Here is a 24,866-nt window from a genome sequence, read left to right as displayed (position 1 = left end):
GTCCTGGGCCGGGTGCAGTTGGCGGGTTGTAACCCCTTGCTCAGGTTGACGTGTGGGCGCGGCTGTCTGGCCGCTACGTACCGGTTCGCAGAGCATGACTCGGCCTCCGCAGGGCTTCTTAAATTATCCTAGTTATCTTCATGCCCACAAGAAACCAGGGCCGAATTAATTGAATCAGTCGCCAAGTGGGTAGGCCCACTTCTTTCCCTTCAGCTCTGCCGCCTAGATGGGTACGTACCCTGTGACTACCATCATCTAGATGTTTCCAACTACCCGCCCTTTCATATCTCTCTGTCCTGTGCTTAGTCGCTCAGTCCTGTCCGACTGTTTGCGACCCCATGGACTGTAGCCTGTCAGGCTCCTCTGTCCATGGGGATTCTCCAAGCAAGATACTGGACTGGGTTACCATGCCCTCCTCCAGGGAATCTTCCCAACCCTGGGATCGAGCCCAGGGCATTGTAGGCAGATCCTTTACTGTCTGAACCATCAGGGAAGCCCTTCATATCTCTACAGTCTTTCATCATGAACCGACAGTGAGCTCGTTTTCCAAATCCTCTGCCTTGTGAATGACAATACAAGTCCCCAGTTCACAGAAATCCCAGTTTGATGTTAGCTCTGGAAGCCTTTCCTGACCTTGCTAGGCATAGCAATTCCTCCTTTATTTACCTTAAAACAGTTTGTATCTTTGGTATGTATGTTCATGCATGCTCAGTCATGTTGGACTCTTTGCAACCCCATGGAGTATAGCCTGCCAAGCTCCTCTATCCATGGGATTTCCCAGGCAAGAATACTGGAGTGGGCTGCCATTTCCTCCTCCAGGGTATCTTCCTGACCCAGAGATGGAACCCTCCTCTCTTACACCTCCTGCATTGGCAGGTGGGTTCTTTACCACTAGAGCCACCGGGTAAGAACAAATTTTGCTATAAAACGCTGTTTATCCGTTTGTCCTCCAGACTAAGCTCCATCAGAGAGATCTGCCTTTATTCATCTTTGTACCTGAAGCTTTCAGCTTACTGCCCAGATCAAAGTAAATGCTTAATAATGTTGAGTGAACTGAATGGGTGGAACCCATATGATGTCCCCAATTGAAGAAGAACACAGGAAACCATGAACTTATTCATTTTCAAGTCATGAAATTAGAATTAAATAAGGATAGCTCAGTTGGTAAAGAATCCACCTGCAATGCTGGAGAGCCCAGTTCGATTCCTGGGTTGGGAAGATCCCCTGGAGAAGTGATAGTCTATGCACTCCAGTATTCTTGGGCTTCCCTTGTGGTTCAGCTGGTAAAGAATCTGCCTGTAATGCGGGAAACCTGGGTTCGATCCCTGGGTTTGGAAGTTCCCTTGGAGAAGTGATAGGCTACCCACTCCAGTATTCTGGCCTAGAGAATTCCATGGACTGTACAGTCCATGGGTCTCTCAAAAAGTCAGACATGACTAAGCGACTTTCACTTGCTTCTCTAAGGGCTACTACCTTTGCAATGTCAATGGAATATAAACCTACTGTGTTCTTAGCACATATAGCCTCTATAGTTTAAAATCCAGTTGAGACAAGTAGTGTGCTCATGAGAAAGTTAAATACAAAGCAACTTAGTTTACTTTAAACATCAAGGTGAGAGGTTGACCAATGCTTTGGGAAGGCGTGGCCATAACCCTTGGTAACAGCCAGAGAGGGCTTCTGAAGAAGGTGTGACTCAGGCTGGACTAAAAAATTCCTGAGCACGATTTAGCAAAAGGAATAACCGGAAAAGGGCATGTGGGGGACCGAGTAGGAGGTAAATTCTTGGGTCAGGTTGGGGAGGAGGGAGATTAAAAGAGGGGATGGGGAGGGGAGAGCCTGAGTTCTGAGGAGCCTGAGCTGAAGGCAGTGGGAATTGTGGGTCTTCCTCTGAAGGTTTCTAAACTTGTGCCTTTGTGGCAAGTGGAATGAGGTTGAAAGTGTTCTCTCAGGGAGATGCATCTCCATACAGGTTAACTATGGAATAGGCTGCATCAGGAGCCACTTTAAAAATTATTTTGAAAATGCCTCCTTGAAGTCAGGCACTGTACTAGGTGCTGGTAAACCCACAAAGAATAGGACATGGCCCCTGCCCTCAAGGAACAGCTGCCTAGTGGAAATGCCACCATCTTGGAAGTGTCCTAGAAGAGGCTGGATAAGGTAGTGGGACTCTGCCAGAGATGGGGCACTCTTTAACCCTGAGGTTCCCTGTGAATGAGGGTTTGGCCTAGGCAGAGCAAGAGAAATGCAAATGAACACTTGTATACAAAAGAATTTTAAAAAGTGGGAATAAGAATTTCTTGGACTTGGTGACTGCTTGGAAGAAAGAAATGAAAAAGGAGCACTTGAAAATTTAAAGTTTTAATTGTAGGAAACTGGGAGAATGAGCTAGGTACATGGATGATAGGGGAACAGAGTTGAATTAAAGACAAGATGAATCTAAGGTAATAGGAGAACAGCTAAAACGAATGAACCAGTAGGCTGGAGGAGATGCTTAAGGTCATTGGCCAGGCAGCAGCTGGTGGAGCCATGAGAACACATGAGGTTTCTGAGGAGAGAAAAGCAGATTAAGCCTCCGGGGAGCCCTCGAGTTAGAAAGCAGGTAGAAGAGGAAAAGGACAGGAGGGCTGACACACGTTAAGAAATATCACCATAGCCATACCCAAGGTCCATCTAACTGGGGGGGAAGCACCAAAGGACTGTTTATGGCAAATAGAATAATGTCAACCTCAGAAGGCTGATAATGTTCTTCAAACATCCTAGCTGTTCTCATATGGTGCTACTGAACATTCACTCTGCAAATGTATTATTTCCTGTATGCAAGACACTGTTCTAGGCACTGGAGGTACAGCAGTGAATGGACAAAACTCTCTCTATGGAATTCTCCAGGCAAGAATACTGGAGTGGGTAGCCATTCCCTTCTCCAGGGCATCTTCCCTGACCCAGGGATCAAACCCAGGTCTGCTGCATTGCAGGCAGATTCTTTACCATCTAAGTCAGCAGGGGAGCCCCAAACTCTCTCATGGTGTCTATATTCTGGAATGTGGCCTATAAACCATATAAAAAAGCAAAATATATAGAATGAGAGGTGGTGATAGATGCCTTAGAATAAAATAAGGCTGGAAAGGAGACTTCCCTAGTGGCTCAGTGGTTAAGAATCCATCTTGCAATACAGGGGATGTGGGTTCGATCCCTGGTCAGGGAGCTAAGATCCTACATGCTGAGGAGTAACTAAAGCCTGTTGCTGAAACTACTGAGCCTCAGTTGCTCCAGAGCCTGCACACCACAATTCGAGAGTCTGTGGGCCACAATGGAAGCTCCCTCATGGTGCAACTAAGGCCCAATGCAGCCAAATAAATTATTTTTCAAAAAATAAGACAGGAAAGGAAAAAGGAAACGTTAGGACCATCAGGAGTGGTTTGCAGTCTTCAAGAGGGGGTAGCCAGAGAAGGCTCGTGAAGAGGATGACACATGAGTATGAGTGAACATCTGAATTTGGTGAAGAACATCCCAGGAAAAGGCAACAGTGAGAGCAAAGGTCCTGAGCTGCTGAAGCCTGCTTGGAGTGTTTGAGCAACAGCAGGAAGTCAGTGTGGCTGGGTAAAGTAATTTAGGAGAGTAGAGGATATGAGGTCAGGGAGGTCATAGCAAGGATGGGGGTGAAGATGAGAGGGACACCATGGAGGGCTTTAGACCATTTTAAAGTCTTTAGCTGCTACTATGATTGAAGTAATGTGGAAAAGACTGGCTGTTTACCGAACTGTTTTCTCTTCATCCTGTGACACAGCTGTACCACATTTCCCAGCATCCCCCCTCCCGGGATATGGCAATGTGACAGAGCTCGGGCCAGATGACGTCCACTACTTCCAGTACTGGCCATGCAAACCTGCCACAAGCCATTCTCCAAGCTCTTGCTCTTTCTATGGCAACCTTGGGAGCCGAGTAGCACAGGTGGTAAGTCACAAGATGGAAGGAGCCCAGGGTCCTGTTAAAGAGCTACTCCCTGAACAGGACACCCTTCTTGAACTTTTTCTGTGAGAAATGAAGTTCTGTTGATTATTTTATGCCGTTGATATATTGGGGCTTATTTCTTACAGAAGTAGCATTACCTTACTGCAGATGGGAAGTCATTTGAAGGTTTTAAGCAGAAAAGTGACATGCCTAAGATCTTAAAAGGGTCACATTAGGGACTTCTGTGGTGGCCCAGTGGCTCAGACTCCATGTTCCCAATGCAGGGGGCCCAGGTTCCATCCCTGGTCAGGGAACTAGATCCCGCATGCTGCAACTAAAGATTAAAGATCCTGTGTGCTGCAACAAAGACCTGGTTCAGCCAAATAGATACGTTTTTAAAAAATAAAATAACGTTCTGTAGAAATAGTAGCATTAGTCACCCAGTCGTGTTCAAATCTTTGTGATCCCATGGACTGTAGCCTTCCAGGCTTCTCTGTCCATGGGGTTCTCCAGGCAAGAATAGTGGAATGGTTAGCCATTCCCTTCTCCAGGGGATCTCCCTGATCCAGGGATCGAACCAGGGTCTCTTGTATTTCAGGCGGATTCTTTACCATCTGAGTCATGGAAAAGTAGGTTACCATCAATAGAAGAAAAAAAAAAATCAAGCGAACCTTTAAAAAAAGGGGGTCACATGAAATTGAAAAGGGTAAGATTAGAAACAAGCCACTCATTTAGGTGACTTTTACAACAATACAGATGATGATGGCTTGGTCCAGGGTGATAACAGTAGAAATTCTGAGAAGTGTCAGATTGTGTGTATATTTTGAAAGCAATTTAAAGGTGTTTCCTGATGGGTTGGAAATGAGATGGAGAGAAAGAGGAGTCAAGGATGATTCCAAGGTTTGAGTAAGTAGAAATATGGAGCTTCCATGTACAAGGATAGAAAAGACCTTGTGGGGAGCAAGTCTTGGATAGAAGTCAAGGATAGAAAAGACCTTGTGGGGAGCAAGTCTTGGATAGAAGTCAAGGATAGAAAAGAGCAAGTCAGTATTGAGAGATTTTTTTTTTGGACATGTTGAGATGCCTATTAGAAATTCAAATGGAGTTGTCGAGTAGGCAGTTGGTGATCAGTGTTCTGGACTAGAGAGATACATTTAGGAGTAACTGGTTTATGTGTGGTATGAACCATGAGGTTTGATTAGAAGAGACCCAAGACTCAGTCCTGGAAATTTCTAGTGTTTGGAGATGGTGGTGATGGTGGTGGTGGAGGGGTGTTGATGAGAATGAATTAGCAAAGGAAACTGAGAAGAAAAGCCAGTGAAAGAGGAGAGAATAATGTTCTAGAAGCCAAGTGAAGGAAGTGTTTCCAGGAGAAATCACATATGTTACATGCTAACAGAGGGGTGAGGACTCATTGACCATTGGCATTAGCAATGTGAAGATCAGGTTTGGTGTTTAGTGGAAGTGTTCAAGAGAAAATGGGAAGCAAGACATTGGAAACCCTTTTAGGGAGTTTATTAAAGGGGAACAGAGTGGGCAGAGAGCCCAAGAGAGGTTTTGTTTTGTTTTATTTTTTTCATATTTTTAAATGGAAGAAATAGCAGTTATATTAAGGAAAAATACCAGCGTGTTTGTTAGTGATGGGAAGCCTCTAAGAGAGAGAATCAAATTGATGATGAAGGGAGAAGGGAGAGTTGCTGGAGCAATGGCCTTGAGTAGGTGAGGTGGGAAGGGACCCAGTACAAAAGAGGAAGATTTGGACTTTCCTTAGAGCTAGGCGGTTCTTTTATATTAACAAGGAGAGAATCTAGATCTACTGGTCTGGTTCTAGGTGAGTGGTAGGGGTGGTCATGAGAACTTGGAGTTCTCTTTCAATTGCTACTATGTTCCCAGTGAAATAGGAAGCTGGGTCGTCAGGAGGCACTGGGGGAGCCTTCCACCCAAAGAAGGAGAAGATGTGGAATAGCCATTCAGCAGAGAGAGCAGATGAGGGGAACATAGTATGAGCTCCAGGCAATATTAAGGACCCTCTTGAGAACTGAGATAATGTTGAGGTGAAACTGGATAGTATGTCATGTGGTTTTTCTCCAGGCAAGTTTAGTGGTGTGGGGACCTCCCTAGTGGTCCAATGGCTAAGACTCCGTGATCCTAATGCAGGGGCCCTGGGTTCGACCCCTTGTCAGGGAACTAGATCCTGCAACTAAGAGTCTGAATGCTGAAAACTAAAGATCCTGCATGCCTCAACTAAGATCCAAGATCCCAGCTACCACAACTAAGACCTAGTGCAACCAAAAAAAAGTTTAGTGTCATGGTGCGGTTGGTGGAGAGTTCGATCTGGTCAGTTAATAAAGTGGGAGAGGTACAAAGGCGCTGAGGGTACTTGCAAGAGAGTGATGATATTCAGGATGGATCATGGAATCTAGGCTGGAGGGGGAGGGAATGAAGATGTGAGGACAGGAAGGGATAATAAAAACCCAGAAGGAGCAAGAAATTGCAGGATTGGTGGGGTCGAAGGATTATCAGACTCAGGGAAAGATAGGAGATGGTATATAGTTGAAGAATAAAAATGATGGGGTGGGGTGCAGTTGTTAATGGCAAACTCTAGGGTAAATTGGGGAGGGGGGTCAGAGAGCGACTAGGGTATGGGAAGGATCATCTATGTGGATACTGAAATCACCAAGAATTAGGACATAACTCATCCTTGGCAAGAGCAATGATGATTGAGGAACTTACTTTTTAGCCCTCCAACCATTTCAGTCTGAAAACCACTTCAGTGAAGAAAAATACCCTCCCCTAGGATAGCCTAAATTAAAGCAAGATGTCCAGAAAAGCTTTCCAACTGGAAGGTTGGGTACCTTTTCTGAAATACTCATTATCTGGCTTTTATTGAATGTGCAATATTGTGCATTTTAAATAGAGACCAGTCCATGGTCTCTCTAGCAGACCCACCTTAGTGACTGTCTTCATCTATAATTTGTGAACCCTTGATTTTACCTATACTTTGAGCCTGGAACCTCTGATTTACCTGTAGCTTGAGCCTGTGTCTCCTCTCTTTGAATATCTAATAAGTACTAACAAGATACTCTATTTCAAGGGGGTATGGTATGCAAAAGAAATTGAGCCAGTGTTTGTAGGGCTGAGACAATAGAAAGCCTTATTTCTGAAACTCAGAAAGAGAAACTCCCCCTACCACACGCACCTTGTCTTACAACCTCCCGCAGGAAACTTGTGTAGCCTCAGACCCAAACCACCATTTGGAACAGCAGGGCCAGGCTAGCAGGTCCAAGTCAGGAAATGCACTAAGGAAGAAGGTCTAAGGCTTGAATCAAAACAGAAGGACTAAGGAGAAAAATTGGCAAAAAGGAACATTTAAGGAGAGGCCTTTGGCTAGAATTCATTTCTGTCCCCGTATCCTTGTCCAGAGGAGTCTGAGCAGAGAGGAAAACACATGTCTCTTTTGGTATATGGCCTTATTTTGACGTTTTAAATTAGATAAATAGAAGCTTGGCGATGCATCTCTAGTGTGCTTCTCTTGTCCTCTTTTCTGTTTCCTTCTGTTACCACTTTTCTGCATCTCCCCTCTTCCCTGATTTCTGCCCTCCACCTTCCTCTTCAGCCCCGTTTTGTTCTCTTCCACTTCTTTTCTGGTTCTGGTTCTTTTTCCTTCCTTCTCTCGCTCTCTCTCTCGATCCTGGTCCTTCTGCGAGCATATGTTCTTGTGCTGGAAGGGAGGTGAGGTGTGGTGATGTGTGGTGGTGAGGATGCAGAGTTACGGACCAGAATAATGCTGGAATAATGCTTCTTGTCTAGGAGCCATGCTCCCAAGCGATTCTCCAGGGAAAGGCTATGCTGTCAGCGTGAGATGATTCTAGTTTTTCCTTAGGTGCAGCTTTTCTCCTCCCCCCCATAAGGACAGTATCCCACAGAAAGCTGAATGCTGCAGAGTGGTGTTGGCAAAGGTCGTATGATTCTCTCTACTGTGAAAGGGTGGCTCAAATAGAATTTCCTGTGAATATAGGAGAGAAAAACTTTCAATAAGATATAGCTTGCCTTATGAGCTCTTCTATAGGTACCTAGATACTTCTGTTAGTTTTTTAAATTGTCAACTATTGATAATAGGTAACTTACAAGAGTTAGTGGCTTATTGATTATATTTTACTCTAGAAAACATAAACCACTGTACCTTCTTTAAGGATCTCTCTCTGGTCAAACAGAGGCACACAGGAAATACTTAATGAGTGTTAAATGAATACATGGATGGACAGATGAGCCTTGGTGCATGGAAAGATAAAGGCTGGGCCTCAGAGAAATTTGATCCCCACACCTCATCCCTCCCGGGCTTCCCTGGTGCCTCAGATGGTAAAGAATCTGCCTGCCATGAAGGAGACTCGGGTTCGATCCCTGGCTCAAGAAGATCCCCTGGAGAAGGGATCAGCTACCCACTCCAGTATTCTTGCCTGGAGAATCCCATGGACAGAGGAGCCCAGTGGCGTCATAAAGAGTCAGAGGTGACAGAGCGACTTTCACTTTGACTCCTCATGGACTTCCTCCTTCCCACTCTACACAGCAGAAGGTTGGGACTCCCGTGGAGGCCAGAGAAGGAAAAGGAGCTCCTCCCTCTGCAGAGGCAGCCCGTCGTGCTTCCTGCACAGCACGAAGGAGGCAGCTCTAGTGACATCCGTGTCCTGCCAGTATCTGTCTCTTTTGAGCCACTTGCAGGAATGCCCAGGGGCCTCTGGTAGCTCTGGAGGTGCCACCCAGGCTTTCACTCAGCCCAGTTGGAGGTAGAGAAGAACAGGGCAAGAACAAAGAGGGTTGAGGTAGCTGTGGCTAGTCCCCCACTCCCAAACCACAGCCTCCTGGAATAATTCCCAAGACCCTAGAACCTGAACCCAGGCCTGTCCCAGGAAGGCAGTGGATGAATGCCGTCACCATACCTATGAGTGGGGCCAGCTGGGGCCCAGTGGAGGCTGCCAGAGTGCTGAGGAGTGAGAGGGACTGCGGTCCAGAGGGGTTCTCTCTTTCCCACTCCCCATAGGTGAACGAATCCCTCCAACTGAGGTCACGGGTGCAAGGGATGGAGTCTTCATTCAGAGAGGTTTTTTTTCCTAGGTCAGAAAGGAATGCAGTTGTTTGTACTTTAATTCACAGAGCACACTCACAGGTTCCAGCCAACATTTGTAAGGTGCTTATTATTGGCCAGGCACTGTTCCAAACAATTACATGCATTAATGCTCTTTTAACCCTCACAACAACCTCCGAGAGGTCAGTGCTGCCATAGTCCCCATTTGATGTGTGAGGATTTTGGGGCCCAGCAAGGTGAAGTCACTTACCCATGGTCACATCGTGAGGAGGCAAGGCCAGAATCCCAAGCCAGATAGCCGGGCAACACAAAGCCTGTGTTTTTACCATTACATCATGTCAACAGGCAGTACCCATCAAGCGAGGCAACCAACATGGCTTGGAGAGGTTAACCGAGTGAATGTCCCCAGGAGATTCAGCTAGCTGAACAGGCAGTGCCCTTGAACCCAGATGGCCTGAAGCCAGAGCCTACTTAAGAGTGGCTCACAGCCCAGCAGCTTTGGCATCACCCAGAGCATGTGAGAAATGCAGTCTCAGGTCTGCCTGGATGCTCTGAATCAGAATCTGCATGTTAACAAGATCCCTAGGGGGGCATTTGCACATTAAAGTTTGGGAAGGACCATATAGATCACATCACCCACAAATGGGGAAGTGACATGTTCAACAACACAGGTAGACTTGGGGACGCTGGCTTTTCCAAATGTAGCTCCCTCTCTCTCTCCCTCTCATCATCCAAAAGTTTTAAGAGTCTGGGGTGTGAGCATCCTTCCAAACTGAAAGTGTACGCTACTTGGCCCAAAGAGAAAAGAGGGGTTTCTTCAGGTCCAAGGAAAGAACAGGGTCCCAAGGAAATCCCAGGATCATTAATTGCAATCAGCCTAGGGACATCTCGGGAGCAACAGTTCCCATGACACAGATGTCCTGTGACTCTGAAATTCTAGCTGTTTTCTCAAGTCCTAAAATAAGTTTGAAATATTCTCTAGCTCTGCCTTCTTCAACACTAATCTCATGGGATATGTTTTGAGTGTATGTACATGTATGTGTATTTGAATGTATGTGTAAAAACATTAATGACTCACCACTGTTATTAGCAGTCACATAATATGAGAAAGCAATCCTGGACTTGCGGAAAATGTGGGCCAGCAGTCACCTCTGCTTACCATAGAGAACAGGGGCTGAGAACTGGCAGCCTCCAGGCTCACTTTGGTCTGCAGGTACCTTTTGTTTGCCCACCAAGTTTTGGCCTATACGGTACTTTGTTGGGCTTCCCTGGTGGCTCAGATGGTAAAGGATTGGCCTGTGATGCGGGAGACTCGAGTTCAGTCTCTGGGTTGGGAAGATCCCCTGGAAAAGGGAATGGTAGGAACCCACTGGAGTAGTCTTGCCTGGAGAATTCCAAGAACCGAGGAGCCTGGAGGGCTACAGTCCATGGGTTCACAAAGAATCAGACACGACTGAACAACTATCACTTTCACACTTTAGATTTTTATGAAGTGGGGGGTGGGGGTGTATGTGATACAAAAATTCAGATTTTTGTTTTTTTCTTGAAAAATCAGATTATCTGGCAATGCCAGGCCTGTGTTGCAGCATGGCAACCATTAATGAAACTTTGAAACATTCACTTTTTCATTGCCACAGTCCCCATCACTCGCTACTGTCTCTTCAGTGCTAAACTGTGTCAGCCCAGCTGTTGTTTTATGAATAACAGGGATGGGAGAAAAATTAGCCATTTCTTATATATATGACACATGGACTCTTTACTCCTTTATAACACCTGCAGATGTTTGAGTTTGAGTCCCTGGTTTGGATAAAAGTTGGCACAGCTCCTCTAGGATCTACATACTCCTCCAAATTTCTAAATATAACATGATATTCTGGCCGCCTTATGAGCTGATTTGGAGGAATGATTTCTTAGGGAGGTGGTACATGAATATTTATTGAGCTCCTATTGCATTCTCAGACCTGTGCTTCCCACTGTAGGAATTCAGAGGCACACAAAAAAAGTTTAGTATTGGTTGAAGAAATAAGACTTAAACCTATGAAACAATTAGGGAACTTATGTTATAAAAGAGAGGTTATGAGCAAGGCAAGATGTGCCTGGACAGGAAGGTGTTGTGAGTGTCGTCATTTAGTCTCTAAGTTGTGTCTGACTCTTTGCGACCCCATGGACTGTAGCCCTTCAGGCTCTTCTGTCCATGGAATTCTCCAGGCAAGAATACTGGAGTGGGTTGCCATTTCTTTCTCTAGGGGACCTTCCTGACCCAGGGATTGAACCCGTGTCTCCTGCATTGCAGATTCCTAATGCTGAGTCACCGGGGAATCCCCAGTTGTATGATTAGGCAGGATTTAGAATGGCGTCAGGAAGAAGGGAGCAGAGAAGGATAAATAAGTCATGGTGAAGGATAGCTGAGGTTTGACCAAAGCAGAAGATTTGAGCTGGAGAAAAGGAGGCAAAGAGCTCCCTATTAAGGAGGAGAGAGTAATCAGGTGAGATGGGTATGATGGAAAGTTCATGCAGGATCAGCCATGCCAAAATGAGTGGATTTGAGGTAAACTGGAACCTGAGAATACATAGGGAACTGGCTGCTGTTTCCAGAATGTGTCACGCTGTCTCACACAGACTCTGTGTCTCTTTCTAGGATCCCTGCCTCATCTGCCTCGCCAGCCCACTTGTACTCATCCTCTGTGACTCAGCACAGACCCCAGGTCTTCCGGGACAGCTTCCTGGAAGGAGTGAGGGAGCTCTGCCTTTGTGCCCTCAAGACAGGAGCACCCCAGTCTTGAGCTTTGAATGTTGCCTGGAAGGAGAGGTTATGTGATTTGGGAACTTACCCATTTGACTCCAAAGACTATAAACGCCTGAATGGGGTACTGTGTTTTTCTTCACTGTGACTCCAAAGCCTTCAACAGTGTTTGACACTTACCAAGTGCTCAACATGTGTTTTTGAATGAATGAATGAACTAACAGGAGACTGCTGCAGTGGCCCAGGCAAGAGATGATAAAGTGGATTAGAGTAGGTTCTGTGGGCTTGGAAATGAACTCAAGAATGTAAAGAATATTTCAAAGAAAGAAACTGGGGTGATGTGGTGCCAAATAGACTATGGTGACCACAGATGCCAGAAGAACTAGAACCAAGGTACAGGAGGATAATGGTGATTCTGACAGCTCAGGGAAGTTGGGGTGGGGGACTGGAGGGAATTTTATTCCTATGTCTGCAGAGCAGAAAAATTCTCCAAGATGCAGGTACCCTGTGCCCTCCCTTACCTGAGCTGTCCTTTTTGTTCTCTGTCTTTTTGCTGCTCCTGGAACTCCAGTCATTTCAGGATCAAGGAAATGAAGGTCAGAAGGAAAAGAATAGAGCATGAGACTCTTGTTTTAAATCTTGTTTCTCGTTATATTTTTCCTGATGCAACAAAAGCTTTAGAGGCAGATATAAATATGAAAAAGGACAGCTGTGGCTATATTGGGTGGATGTGACCCATATTAAAGCACCAGAAGGAAAACTAAAGAAGGGGGAGGTAGGATGGGGTAGGGGTTTGGGGAGCAGAACCCTTGATGCTGATTTTGCTGAGGTGGAGTGGGCGTGACTCCATCTGTTTGGCATCTCAGCCATTTATTTTATTTGCTGTAAGTTGCATATTGTTGTTGATGTGCTAAAACTGCAGCCAGACCAGAACCTGCCTAAATGAGGACAAAAATCATCACTCCAGGGCTTCATGCTGGGAAATGAAAGAAAAGAAACTAAACGTCTGTACAAAGTAATTGTTTGAGATAGGGAAGCAAAAATTAAATGTTCCCTGTTTCTCGCATCCCTCTGATCCGTCTTGCATATGACAGCCTGGACTCGGTTGCCATGGCTCCCGGGCTGGTCCCTCCACACCTAGCCTCCCTCTCTTCAAATCTTTGTCACAGCAGCAGCCAGCTTGACCTTTTAAAAATGTAAATGGGATCACATCACTTCCCTGTTTAAAATGCTGCTAAGGTTCCCATTACAGTTAAAGCTTAAATCCATTCGCGTGGCTTCCCAGGCCCTGCCTGGCTTGGGCCCTGCCCACTTCTACATATGTCCTCCTACCAACATCCCCAGTTCCCCACTGATATTCTGTCCCTTTCTTTACACTGACTCAGTAAGCTTCTTACTCAGGGCGAAGCCTCAGTCTTATACCCATTTGTTCCCTTAGCCTGCACAGCTTTCCCCATCCTTTATCTGACTTCTGTGAGTTTTTCCTTCAGGTCTTCAACTTCTCTGACCTTTCAGAGATGTTAAAATCTCTCTGTGCCAGTACCAGTAGCCCCCCAGCATCCCTTCTTCCCTTCTCCTGCTAAGGCAGAGCGTCTAATTTTGTGTTGGGCCCATGGCTATGCCGAGTGGAGGCTTCATTTCCCGGCCTCCTTTGCAACCGGATGTGACTATCGTTATTCAGTGTCTAAGTCGTGTCCCACTCTTTGCAATTCCGTAGACTGCAGCACACCAGGCTCCTCTGCTTTCCACTATCTCCTGGACTTTGTTCAAATTCATGTTCATTGAGTCGGTCATGCTATCTAACCATCTCATCCTCTGCCACCCCTTCTCCTCCTGCCTTCGATCTTTCCCAGCATCAGGGTCTTTTCCAATGAGTCGATTCATCACATAAGGTGACCAAAGTATTGGAGCTTCAGCTTCAGCAGCAGTTCTTCCAATGAATATTGAGGGTTGATTTCCTTTAGAATTGACTGGTTTGATCTTGCAGTCCAAAGGACTCTCAAGAGTCTTCTCCAGTACCACAATTTGAAAGTATCAATTCTTTGGTGCTTAGCTTTCTTTCTGGTCCAACTCTCACATCCATACATGACTACTGGAAAAACCATAGCTTTGACTAAATATAGGTGTGGCTAATGAGGTATAAACAGAGGCTGTCCTAAGAGTAATAAAATCTGTGAGTTAACATTTTGAGACAATCTAAAAATTGCTTCAGAATATCTTGTTCTGGGAATTCCCTGATGGTTCAATGGTTAGAACTCTGCACTTCCACTGCCTGGAGTCGGGAGTTCCACCCTTGGTCAGTGAGCTAAGAGCTCGAAAGCTGAGTGGCGTGGTCAAAAAAAAAAAAAAAAAATGCTGTATTAAGTCCAGAGCTCTCCTGTTCAGAATGTGATATCTTACACCCTGGAACTTCTTCATTACAGATCTCTGTGTGATATACCAAGTGACAACCCCAGTATAAAAAATTCTTCAACAGTGGGCAACTAATGAGTCTTTTTCTTGTGTTATCACTTTTCTACTTTCAGCCCAAGTTAGAATACAAGTTAATATTTATTGAGAGTTAACTTATCTGCCTCTAAATTTGCTGAGGACCAGCCAAGCACTTGATGCATATGGTTCATTTTATACTGACACTATCTGGATGAGCTTGGCATTATCATAATTTCCACTTTACAGATCTGAAAACTGAGGCCCAGAAGAGTTAAGCAATGTGCCCAAGGGCTCATAGTCAGAGCGGTGACTTGGGTCCAAAGCTATGTGAGTACTTACCCACTATGAAACTTTGCCTCCTCTGAGCTCTCCTGATTTTCAGCTTATTACTGGCCCTCATACACACAAAAAAACTTTCTTTTTTTTTTTTTTTAAATTCTGTCTCTGAGTTGCTGGTCCCTGTTATGACAAAATCTCCTTCTCTGGTGTTTTTCTCTTCTGGTGACATTTACTAATTTATTTCTGTTCTCCCTATTCTTTGAAACCACATGTCAAGTTCACTAGGACCCTGGTTCCCACTGGATCTTCGCTCTCTGGCCATGGTACCCTGATGTCTAAGTGCTCTCTACTTTTGTCTCTCTAATACCAGCCAGTCCTAAGAGTCAACCCTAAGTCATCTGTACCTACAATGACATTTCCTCAGACATGGAGCAGACAGGCCTACATGAGGGAGCTTTCCAGAAAACACTTAAAAAGTGACCACAGAAGCTCCATAAAGTCCAAGCAGAGGCCAAGTATGTAGGTAAAGGAACTCAGTGATAGAGGATGTTTTAAACAATGTCTTGATTATTTCTCAGTAGGAAATCTAGGAACTAGATTAGAAATTAGGTTTTACTTTTCCACTGTGTTACTAATTTATTCTTAATATTAAAGAAGTTACTTTTCATTTTTTATGAATATCCTCCTCTGAAGTCAAGCCCACAGTGCTTGTGGAGAAGGACAATCAGGCAAAGAGACCAGGAAAAGGTTTCCCTGAGTCAAGAATACAGACTGGATTGGATATGGAAGGGCAGTATTTCATGTACTTCCTTGTGCCCCTTAACCAGATTACTTGGTTTCTGGGTCTCTGGGACAGACCACCTGGGGACATCAAGCTGGCTGGATTTGAGTCATGTACCTGAACAGGTTGTGCTGATGCAAGTCCGCAAAGATCTGACAGAGGGCCTCACTCTCCCCTTTGGCCATCAGCTGCATGAGGCTCTCGCTGGGCTGGGAAGCTTGGGGTTTCTTCTGTACTAACTAGATGGAGGAAAGAAAAACAAGGCCAGGTTGTTAAGGTCTTAGCATCTCTGCATTTTCCTAATATCATGGTCTAGACCGTGAAGTGTTAGAACCTAAAGTGTTCCATCAGACAGAGCCATGCCAGCAGCTGAGAGAGGCAATTCTGAGGCTGCATCTGTTCGTTTTGATCTCTATTGTTATAAATTTCCTTTGATGTCCTAAGAATAATATTGTTTTTTTTAAGAATAATACTGTTATTGAAAACTTTAAACATAATTTAGTGTACCTAAGCTATTCTTAACATACCTTACTATGTTATTGAACAGTCTGTTAATATAAACTTTAATAAAACTTACCATACTTGGTTTTATATTTACATAGAGGGGGTTAAATGTCTATTGTAGAAATTTAATGTTTTTAAAATTCATTTCTCTAAGAAATATCCTGTGCTGAGATGCTTTTTATGCTACAGTAAAATTGCCTTTTTTGCTTGTTGCCTGTGATACCCCTCAGATGTTCTAGTTGTGCGGGTGTGTGTGTGTGTGTGTGTGTGCACATGCTCAGTCATGTTAGACTCTTTGAGACCCCATGAACTGTAGCCCACCAGGCTCCTCCGTCCATAGAACTTTCCCGGCAAGAATACTGGAGCGAGTTGCCATTTCCTCCTTCAGGGGATCTTCCTGACCCAGGGATCAAACCCATATCTCTTGCAGCTCCCACATTGGCAGGCAGATTCTTTACCACTGCACCACCTGGGATGCCCCCTAGTTGTGCATGCTGCTCATGTTCATTTAATATTAATATTTACTGAATATCAACTATTTGCCAGGCACTGGGGAATTTCAGTGAAAAAAACAGATGAAAATCTCAGCCATTGTGGAGCTTATGTTGTAGCTCACGTCAGGCTTCAGAGTTAGACTCTAAGGCCTGAGGCAAAAAGGCCCAGGTGGCTTCCCTGATTTCTATCAAATATTTAAAGAAGTAGTAACATCAATTCTTCAAAAACTCAGAAACAGAGGAGGAGGGAACACTTTTTAAATTACTCAATAAGGCAAGTATTACTCTGATACCAAAGCCAGCCTCTCACAAGAACACTACAGACCAATATCTCTAATGAATGTAGGTGCAAAACTCTTTTAACAAAATGCTAGCAAACCAAATCAAACTATATAGAAAGGATCATATACATCGTAAGGTAACAGAATTTATTGCAGGAACACAAGGCTGGTTTAACATCTAAAAATCAAAGTAATATAATATATGGGCTTCCCTGTTGGCTCAATGGTAAAGAATCTGCCTGCCAGTGTAGAAGACCTGGGTTCCATCCCTGGGTGGGGAAGATTCCCTGGAGAAGAAAATGGCAACCCATTCCAGTATTCTTGCCTGGGAAATCCTATGGATGTGGACAAAGGAGTCTGGCAGGCTACAGTCCATGGGGTTGCAAAGAGTTGGACACAACTTAGCAACTAAACAATAATATACTATATTAATAGAATAAAGAACAATATGATCATCTTAGTAGACAGAGAAAAAGCATTTGGCAAAATCTAACACCATTCATGATAAAAACTCTTAATAAACAAGGAATAGAAAGGAATTTCCTCTATCTTATAAAGGGCATCTACAAAAATCCCAGAGTTAATATCATACTTAATGAAAGACTGGATATTTTCACCCTAATACCTGGAATGAGGCAAGGATGTCTGCTTTTGTTACTTTTAAACATTGTACTGAAGGTTCTAACTAATTCAGTAAGCAATAAACAAATAAATGGATCCAAATGAGAAATGAAATTAAGCTATATTTATTTGCAGATAACAAGAATGTATGCATATATGTAGAAAATCCTAAGGAATCCATGAAAACTACTACAGCTAATAAACAATACACAAAAGTTGACTGTATTTCTATATACTTTCAATAAGTGATACAAAATTAAGACAACACAGTTCCATTCACAGTAATATCAACAATCAATTACTTAGGAATATATTGAACAAAAGAAGTGCGGAACTTATAAACTGAAAGCTGCAAACATTGTTAAGGGAAATTAAATTAGATTGATATAAATGGAAAGACTTTGTATGCATATGTACTGAAAGACTCAATATTGTCAAGATGGCAGTTTTCCCAAAATTGATGTATAAATTCGACATGTCCTTATCAAAATTCCAGCAGGTTTGTTTGTTTGTTTGTTTTACAGAAATTGGCAAGTTGATCCTAAAATTTACATGGAAATGCAAAGGATCTGGAATTGGCTATTCCAAAACAATTTGAAAAAGAGCAAAATTGGAAGGTTTACAGCACCCAATTTCAAAAATTAAAATTCAGAAGTTTCAAAAAATTTACTATAAAGCTTCATTTATCAAGACATTGTGGTATTGGCACAAGAATAGGCAAACAGATCAATGGAACAGAACTGAGAAGCCAGAAATAAATCCTTATGTTTATGGTCCAATGACAAAACAATTCAATATGGGAAGGATAGTCTTTTAACAAATGGTACTAGAACAGTTATAACATCCACATGCCAAAAAAAAAAAAAATTACTTAAAAATGTACCCTTACCTCACATCATACAAAAATATTAACTCAAAAGGGATCAAAGACCTACATGTAAGAGCTAAGTCTAGGGACTTCCCTGGTGGTCCAGTGGTTAAGACTCCATGTTTCAAATGGCAGGGGCTCAGATTCAATCCTTGGCTGGGGAGCTAAGATCCCACATGCCACGTGATGTGGCCAAAAAAAAAAAAAAAAATTTTTTTTTAAATGAAGTCTATACAACTTCTTGAAGAAAATATAGGATAACACCTTTGTGACTTTGGGTTGAACAAAATTTTTAGATACACCACCAAAAGTCAGATCTATTAAAGAAAAAATTGATAAACTGCTCTTCATCAAAATGAAGCAGTTTTGCTCCTTAGAAAACATCATTAAGAAAATGAAAAGACAACTCACAGACTGGGAAAAAATATTTACAAGTCATATTCTGATAAAGGACTTGTATCCAGAATATGCAAAGAGCTCTTACAACTCAATGAGAAAAAAAAATTTTTTAAATAAGCAAAAGATTTGAATAGAAATTTCACCAAGAAGATATGTAAATGGTTAACAAGTCTATGAAAAGTTCCTTGACAGGAAATCCTAATTAAAAACACAACATATCCCCTAGAATGGCTTTAATTAAGATAATACCATTGTTGGTGAAGATGTGGAGAAAGTGAAACCCTCCCACATTCCTGGTGGGAATGTAAATGGTACAGTCATTTTGGAAAAAGGTTTGCCTGTTTAAACATAAACTTAACATATGACTCAGCAATTCCAAATTGTTGGAATCCAACCACAACAAATGAAAACATACCCTAACATGCTGCTGCTGCTAAGTCACTTCAGTCGTGTCCGACTCTGTGCGACCCCATGGACAGCAACCCACCAAGCTCCCCCGTCCCTGGGATTCTCCAGGCAAGAACACTGGAGTGGGTTGCCATTTCCTTCTCCAATGCATGAAAGTGCAAAGTGAAAGCGAAGTCGCTCAGTCGTGTCCGACTCTTAGTGACCCCATGGACTGCAGCCTACCAGGCTCCTCCGTCCATGGGATTTTCCAGGCAAGAGTACTGGAGTGGGGTGCCATTGCCTTCTCCAACCCTAACATACATCTATACAAAAACTTGTACACAAATGTTCACAGCAGCATTATTCATAATAGGCCCAAACTGGAAATAATCCAAAGGTTTCCCAGGTGCAGCAGTAAAGAATCCTCCTGCTGATACAGGAGATGCAGATTCAATCCCTGGGCCAGGAAGATCCCCTAGAGGAAAGAGCAACCCACTCCAGTATTCTTGCCTGGAAAATTCCATGGACAGAGGAGCCTGGTGGGATGCAGTCCATGGAGTCTCAAAAAGTTGGACAGGACTGAGCATGCATGCACAAAAATGATCCAAATGTCCACCAACTGGTGACTAGACAAAATGTGGTATATCCATGCAGTGGAATACTATTCAGCAATAAAAGGAAGAAATTACTGATAATCTGTGACTCTAACATAGAGTTGGCCTCATGCTATGATATGAACTTGAAAAACCTTATGCTAAGTGAAAGAAGCCAGACACTATATATTATAGGATTCCATGTATATGAAATGTTTCAGAAATATGAGTAGAGTTTGAAGACAGATCAGTGGTTGCCTAGGGCAGAAAGTAGGAACACAATGACTGCAAATGGGCATGAGGGAATTTTTTAGGGTGATAGGTATTATGGTGATGGTTGCAGAACTCTATACATTTATTGAAATTGCTGAACTGTACACTTGGGTGAATTTTAATCAATAAAGTGATTAGAAAAGGCCTAAGGCAGGGATCGCCTTCCCAGGGTGCGCCCATATCAGCTTACCAAAGCTCTACAGCTCAGCTCTGGCCTTGGCTGGAAGAGGCCATAGTGTCCACTTACCTGTGAGTCTCCTGAGGGACTGCACCTACTCTTGGGTACCAAGCAGTGAGTGACAAGAATCCTGGGGTCTTTGGTGGTGATGGACAGGCCCTTCTGCAGAATTTGAATGAGCCGGATCCAGAAGTGGAAGACAGTCTCAGGATGGTCAGGGTGGAGTTTTAGATAGTATATCTTCTCTGTGACTGTCCTCAACCGCAAGACACGTTGAAGGCGGTCAGAGACCTGAAGCTCCACAAACTTCAATGGGAGAATCCTGAAAGCTCAAGGGAAGACACACATTGACAACCCCACATTGACAACGCACATGGTCCAACCCTGTCTTCATTAAAATGAAGACTGTCTCCTTTAGGACCAAGGCTTTGTGGGTGGGTAGGAGAGTGAATCGGAGAAGGCAATGGCAACCCACTCCAGTACTCTTGCCTGGAAAATCCCATGGACAGAGGAGCCTGGTAGGCTGCAGTCCATGGGGTCACTAAGAGTCGGACATGACTGAGTGACTTCACTTTCACTTTTCACTTTCATGCATAGGAGAAGGAAATGGCAACCCCACTCCAGTGTTCTTGCCTGGAGAATCCCAGGGATGGTGGGGCCTGGTGGGCTGCCGTCTGTGGGGTCGCACAGAGTCAGACACGACTGAAGCGACTTAGCAGTAGCAGCAGCAGCAGCAGGAGAGTGAATAATTAGCACAGTGGTTCTCAAACTTTAGGGAGATCAGATTCACCTGGGGAGCTTGGTTAAAATGCAGACACCTGAAGATACCCCCAAAGATTCAGATTCAGTAGGTCTGGGGTGGGGCCCTGGAATCTGCATTTTAACCTCCACCTATCCTGCCACGATTCTCATGCTGGTGTTCCCTGAATCCTGCTTGAGAGGGGCAGCCTGGGAGTAAGATAGCTGGGATCATAGGGATTTTTAATTTTCTTCTTGATAGAACAACGGGAGCTGGGCCCCACTGTCCAGCTTGTCCCATTCATTGACCTTAAGGCCTCAATTACTCTTCCCAAAGGAACTAAAGTTCAGGGAGCTTGCTTTGGATCTGGGATTAGTCAGCTGAACTGAGATGCACTTGCTGTAGGGGCTGCTTAGAAGTTAATGGAGAGGTTTATTATTGAAGCAACATGGAGCAATGAAAGTTTAACTTGGGCTTCTGGGAATATCTAGAGATTCTTGAGATACCCTGCAAATTACCTGAAGAGGCTCAAGCATCTAAAAGGGCCATTGCACACTGCTGTATTCAAAATGGATAACCAGCAAGTGTATAGCACATAGAACTATACTCAGTGTTATGTGCCAGCCTGGATGGGAGGAGGATATAGAGGGAGAATGGATATAAGTATATGTATGGCTGAGTCACTTTGCTCTTCACCTGAAACTACCACAACATTGTTAATCGGCTATACCCCCATACAAAATAAAAAGTTGGAAATCTGAAAAAATAAATAAATAAAAGGGCCATTGCATCCTGGACAAGCATAATATTACAGATCCAAGTAAGACTTCATTCAATTCACTTTGCCGGTAGGAATACTGAAATGCATCAAGTAACTTGGGACTCAAAAATTGTTTTGAGTCTAGTCAGTTGCATAAGGTTTAGAACCTGCATCTCCCAACCAATGCTTCATCTCCTAGACCCCTTGGCTTCCTTATCCCTTGCCCCCAAATAGAGAGACTTCCTAGGAATTCAGTGCAGTGAATGCAACAAGAAGGGAAGTGGGGATGTAGACTGGCCCTCCTTCCTGTCCATGTTACGCGCCTCCCCCTTTGCCCCACTTCAGGATGCTCACCTCTTCAGGTTGATCTTGGGGGCTGTGGATGGTTTGTTCCATGTCTGGTTCTGCCCGTAGTGCCATTTGACACTGGCCATGAGGAGGATGTTGGGAAGAGGCAGGCAGGGCACGGAGGAGGTCACCCCCAGGGCCATGGTGTTGGCGGCTTTGTAGATGTCTCTCCAGTTCCTGCCTTTTCTGACCTGCAAAGCAGTCCCCCAGGCACAGTCTGAGCGTTTGGCAGGAGCAGCAGCATGTTTCACATGACAGCTTCTCAAATTCGGCACTGTTCACATTTGGGGCTGGATGATTCTTTGGGGGGAGCGGGCTCGCCTGTGTGCTGTAAGGTGTTTAGCAGCATCCATGGCCTCTGCCCAATAGATGCGGATAGCAGTGACCACCCCAACCCCACCCCCAAATTGTGACAGTCCAAAATGCTTCATTCAGACATGGCCAATGGCTTCAGACTTGGCTCCACCACTGGTGGGGGCAAAGTCATCACTTGTTTGGAACCACAGTTAAACCTATGTTGGTTAAACAACTGTAACAGTATTTACTTTGCCTATTGTGCGTTGACCAAAAGGTTCGTTTGGGTTTTTTAGGCTGATGTGGAAAAATTGAATGAACTTTTTGACCAACCCAATATTAGCAATTGCCCACAAGAGTTCCATGACATGTGTCACACTTCCATGAATCCTCCCCAGACTATTTCCTGGCTTTTATTTTAAAAACCTGTCCTTTGGCACTTTCTTGAGGGGCCCTATTATCTCCTGCATCTTTTTTTTTTTTCACTGTCAGGCCCCTGTAACCCCCAAGTGCTGCTTACTCTGGGTCCCGTCTGGCCTAAGGAGAGCCCAGGCAAGGAAACAAAATGCACCAAGCGCTCCTGTACTGGGGCCTTTGCTCCCCATGTTTCATGGAACAGCCAGGTCAGTCCCACCTCCTTTACAACAGAGAAAACTGGTGTGCAGGTCACCTGCACCATGACATCTTCTGACGAGAAAAAAGTAACCAGACTCTGAGCCTAGATCACTCTGGGTGCCCGACTTCTATTCTTTCACCCATCAGCATTTCTGTTCCAAACCCCTAAATAGCATCTCATTTGACTGCCTCTTTTGTTCATCTGCTTTGAACTGACAGCCTGGAGGCTAAAGTAACCTAAGGGATTCAGTGATCAAACCGTCCATTCAGAGCAGAGAACCCTTGACCTCTCTCCCCAGAGTGACTGCAGGAGAAAGCCTATCTGGGGCTCTGCAACGTCAGGGTCAGGTGTGGGTAGCCTTGCCTTCGGTTCCTCTCTTTGCCTCAGTTGTCACTCCACTCCAGTTCCGGGGACAGACTCTCCGTCACATTGTGGGAAGAGATTTAGAGGAATCAAGGAGTGCCGTTCGGAGCGGCCCAAGAGTACCTGGACAAAGTTGCTTTCAAACACCACTGATTCAGGAAACAGGTTGAATTCTGGAGAATGAACCATCTGGCAGAGCAGTCCCTCCTCCACACCCAGGCCCACTCCAGGATTTGGTTCCCCATCCACAGGAAAGAGGCCCCTGAATTCTTCCCAGGCATTCAGGGAAGGGAAGGTTGGATAGGATCTTGTGACTTTTGCTGTCTTCTTCGATTTGTTCCAAGTCTTTCTATGTGGAACTGATGACATTTCCGCACATACTCAGGGGCCTGCTGCACGTTTGTCCTGGGTCCTCTTTCTTCCCTCCTGGCCTTGGGCAGCCAGCCAAGGCCTGGGGCCGCCAATCAGCTCACAATGATGAATGGATGACATCATGAAAAACCAGGGCAGGCCTGTGGGAAAGGGAAATGTAGAGGAGCCTCCCTTTTCCTCCAGAGTGCTTTCACAGCTTGCTGAGTGCCCTGACAGGCCCCAGCCCCCCTCGGGGCCTGAGGACACAGGTCCCCTAGAACTTGCTGACCCAGGCACAAAGCAGAGAAGGAAGGCTGTTAGGAAGCTCCTTCCGCTGTTAAGAGGAAAGTCCCCTCCCTGCCTTTCAAGCCTCCCTTACTCCAAATGTGACCTACCCCCAAAGACTTTTAAGGGTGGTGGTTGATTTAAAACAGCTTTCTTGAGCTCTGTACCGTGTGGGCCCCATGTGCCCTGGTCTATCTGCAGTAGCCTCTGCTGGTTCTGGGAGAAGCTGCAGGACTGTAGGTGCCTGCTCTATACTTTGCTACCACTGGCTGGCTACTTCTGCAGGGCTAATTTCCCTAAGGAAGTCAAACTGAAGAACAGTAGGAATAAGTGGTTTCTTATCCAGAGGCTGGGTGGGTGGGGGTGCCAGCTGAGAGGAACAGAATCTCAATGAGCTGCTCTGCTAGATCAGCACGGCCTGCTTCTTCTCAGAGAGTGAGTCTGCCTCATCCCTGAGCCAGAGGAAAAAAGAGCCCAGATCTTGGGGCAGCTGGATGAGAGGCAAAGAACCCAGCAGACTGAGCACCACTCCTACTGACCACTACCACTATTTCAGGGAGAAATCCTATTCTAGTTTGAACAAAATTCCAGACTCTATTAAGCACCAAGGTGAATTCCCCCATCAAGGTCAAATGCAATCAATTTAGAAAAGCAATATGACAACCAAAATATGCAAAGTACTAGCAGGGAGGTTTATTTCTGTATTTCATTATCAAGTCAGGGAGAAGGCTGAAAGGTCACGAGGCTTTCCTTTGCTGATTCCATCACCCCCCTCTCTGGTTGTTTCTATTATGCTCCGGCTCTATAGATAGCTCTCTCGTGGGCACAACTTCTACCCTCACGTTCCTTGTTTTCCTTTGTTTACCATCTGGGGAAATGTCTTCTATGGTAACATTCTCTAAGGATGGAGTCAGAGACCACATCCTGTGGTTTCCATTTCCCTGGAAACAACACACTGTAAAAAGTGATGATAATTAATACACTGATGCTTTTCACAGCTAAAGCTTCCATGCTGCAGTAAAGCTTAGATGTATGGTTTGGATATATTTGACCACTGGGTCTCTAGTAATAGAGTGTCTGGTTTTTAGTTGGCACAGGTTTGTGGAATAAAGATTGTGTTTCCTGGCCTCTCTCTCAGCTAGCAAGGCTATAGGGCAAAAATGATGCAAGTTCAAGAGTTGGATGAAATTTCTGTGAGGAATCATCATGGAAAGGGGGCATGCTCTTTTTCACTCCTTATTTTTCCCT

At 44.6% G+C, this 24,866-nt stretch overlaps 1 protein-coding gene and 1 long non-coding RNA gene across 2 annotated transcripts; one reads left to right on the top strand and one right to left on the bottom strand.

Annotated features, from left to right (window-relative positions):
* The first annotated feature begins 1 nt into the window (after window position 1).
* On the top strand, window positions 2-15,925 carry LOC133072460 (uncharacterized). Its single transcript, XR_009696740.1, has 3 exons — window positions 2-230; window positions 3,785-3,951; window positions 11,670-15,925. It is a non-coding gene; the product is annotated as an uncharacterized LOC133072460 (long non-coding RNA).
* GARIN1B (golgi associated RAB2 interactor 1B) lies at window positions 7,190-23,351 on the bottom strand. The gene is made up of 7 exons (XM_061165739.1): window positions 23,106-23,351; window positions 21,716-21,900; window positions 19,932-20,184; window positions 15,382-15,503; window positions 12,296-12,333; window positions 8,886-9,056; window positions 7,190-7,954 (listed from the first exon to the last, which is right to left on the bottom strand). The coding sequence occupies exons 1-7, from the start codon at window positions 23,349-23,351 to the stop codon at window positions 7,941-7,943; spliced, it is 1,029 nt and encodes a 342-aa protein (XP_061021722.1). The 3' UTR covers window positions 7,190-7,940.
* Window positions 23,352-24,866: the final 1,515 nt, after the last annotated feature.

This window comes from Dama dama, chromosome 18, assembly GCF_033118175.1.
Source record: "Dama dama isolate Ldn47 chromosome 18, ASM3311817v1, whole genome shotgun sequence".
NCBI lineage: Eukaryota > Metazoa > Chordata > Mammalia > Artiodactyla > Cervidae > Dama > Dama dama.
Note: the sequence above shows the minus strand (reverse complement) of the source record. Positions and strands in the feature narration are given on the sequence as shown.

Excerpts from the sequence above, each read along its gene's own strand:
- GARIN1B (XM_061165739.1), bottom strand. The coding sequence starts at position 23,351 with ATGTCATCAGTTCCACATAGAAAGACTTGGAACAAATCGAAGAAGACA. Across the intron at positions 20,185-21,715 it reads CCCAAGATCAACCTGAAGAG|GATTCTCCCATTGAAGTTTG; the intron begins GTGAGCATCCTG and ends TTGAGCTTTCAG. Across the intron at positions 15,504-19,931 it reads GTCCCTCAGGAGACTCACAG|TTAGTACAGAAGAAACCCCA; the intron begins GTAAGTGGACAC and ends TCCTCCATCTAG.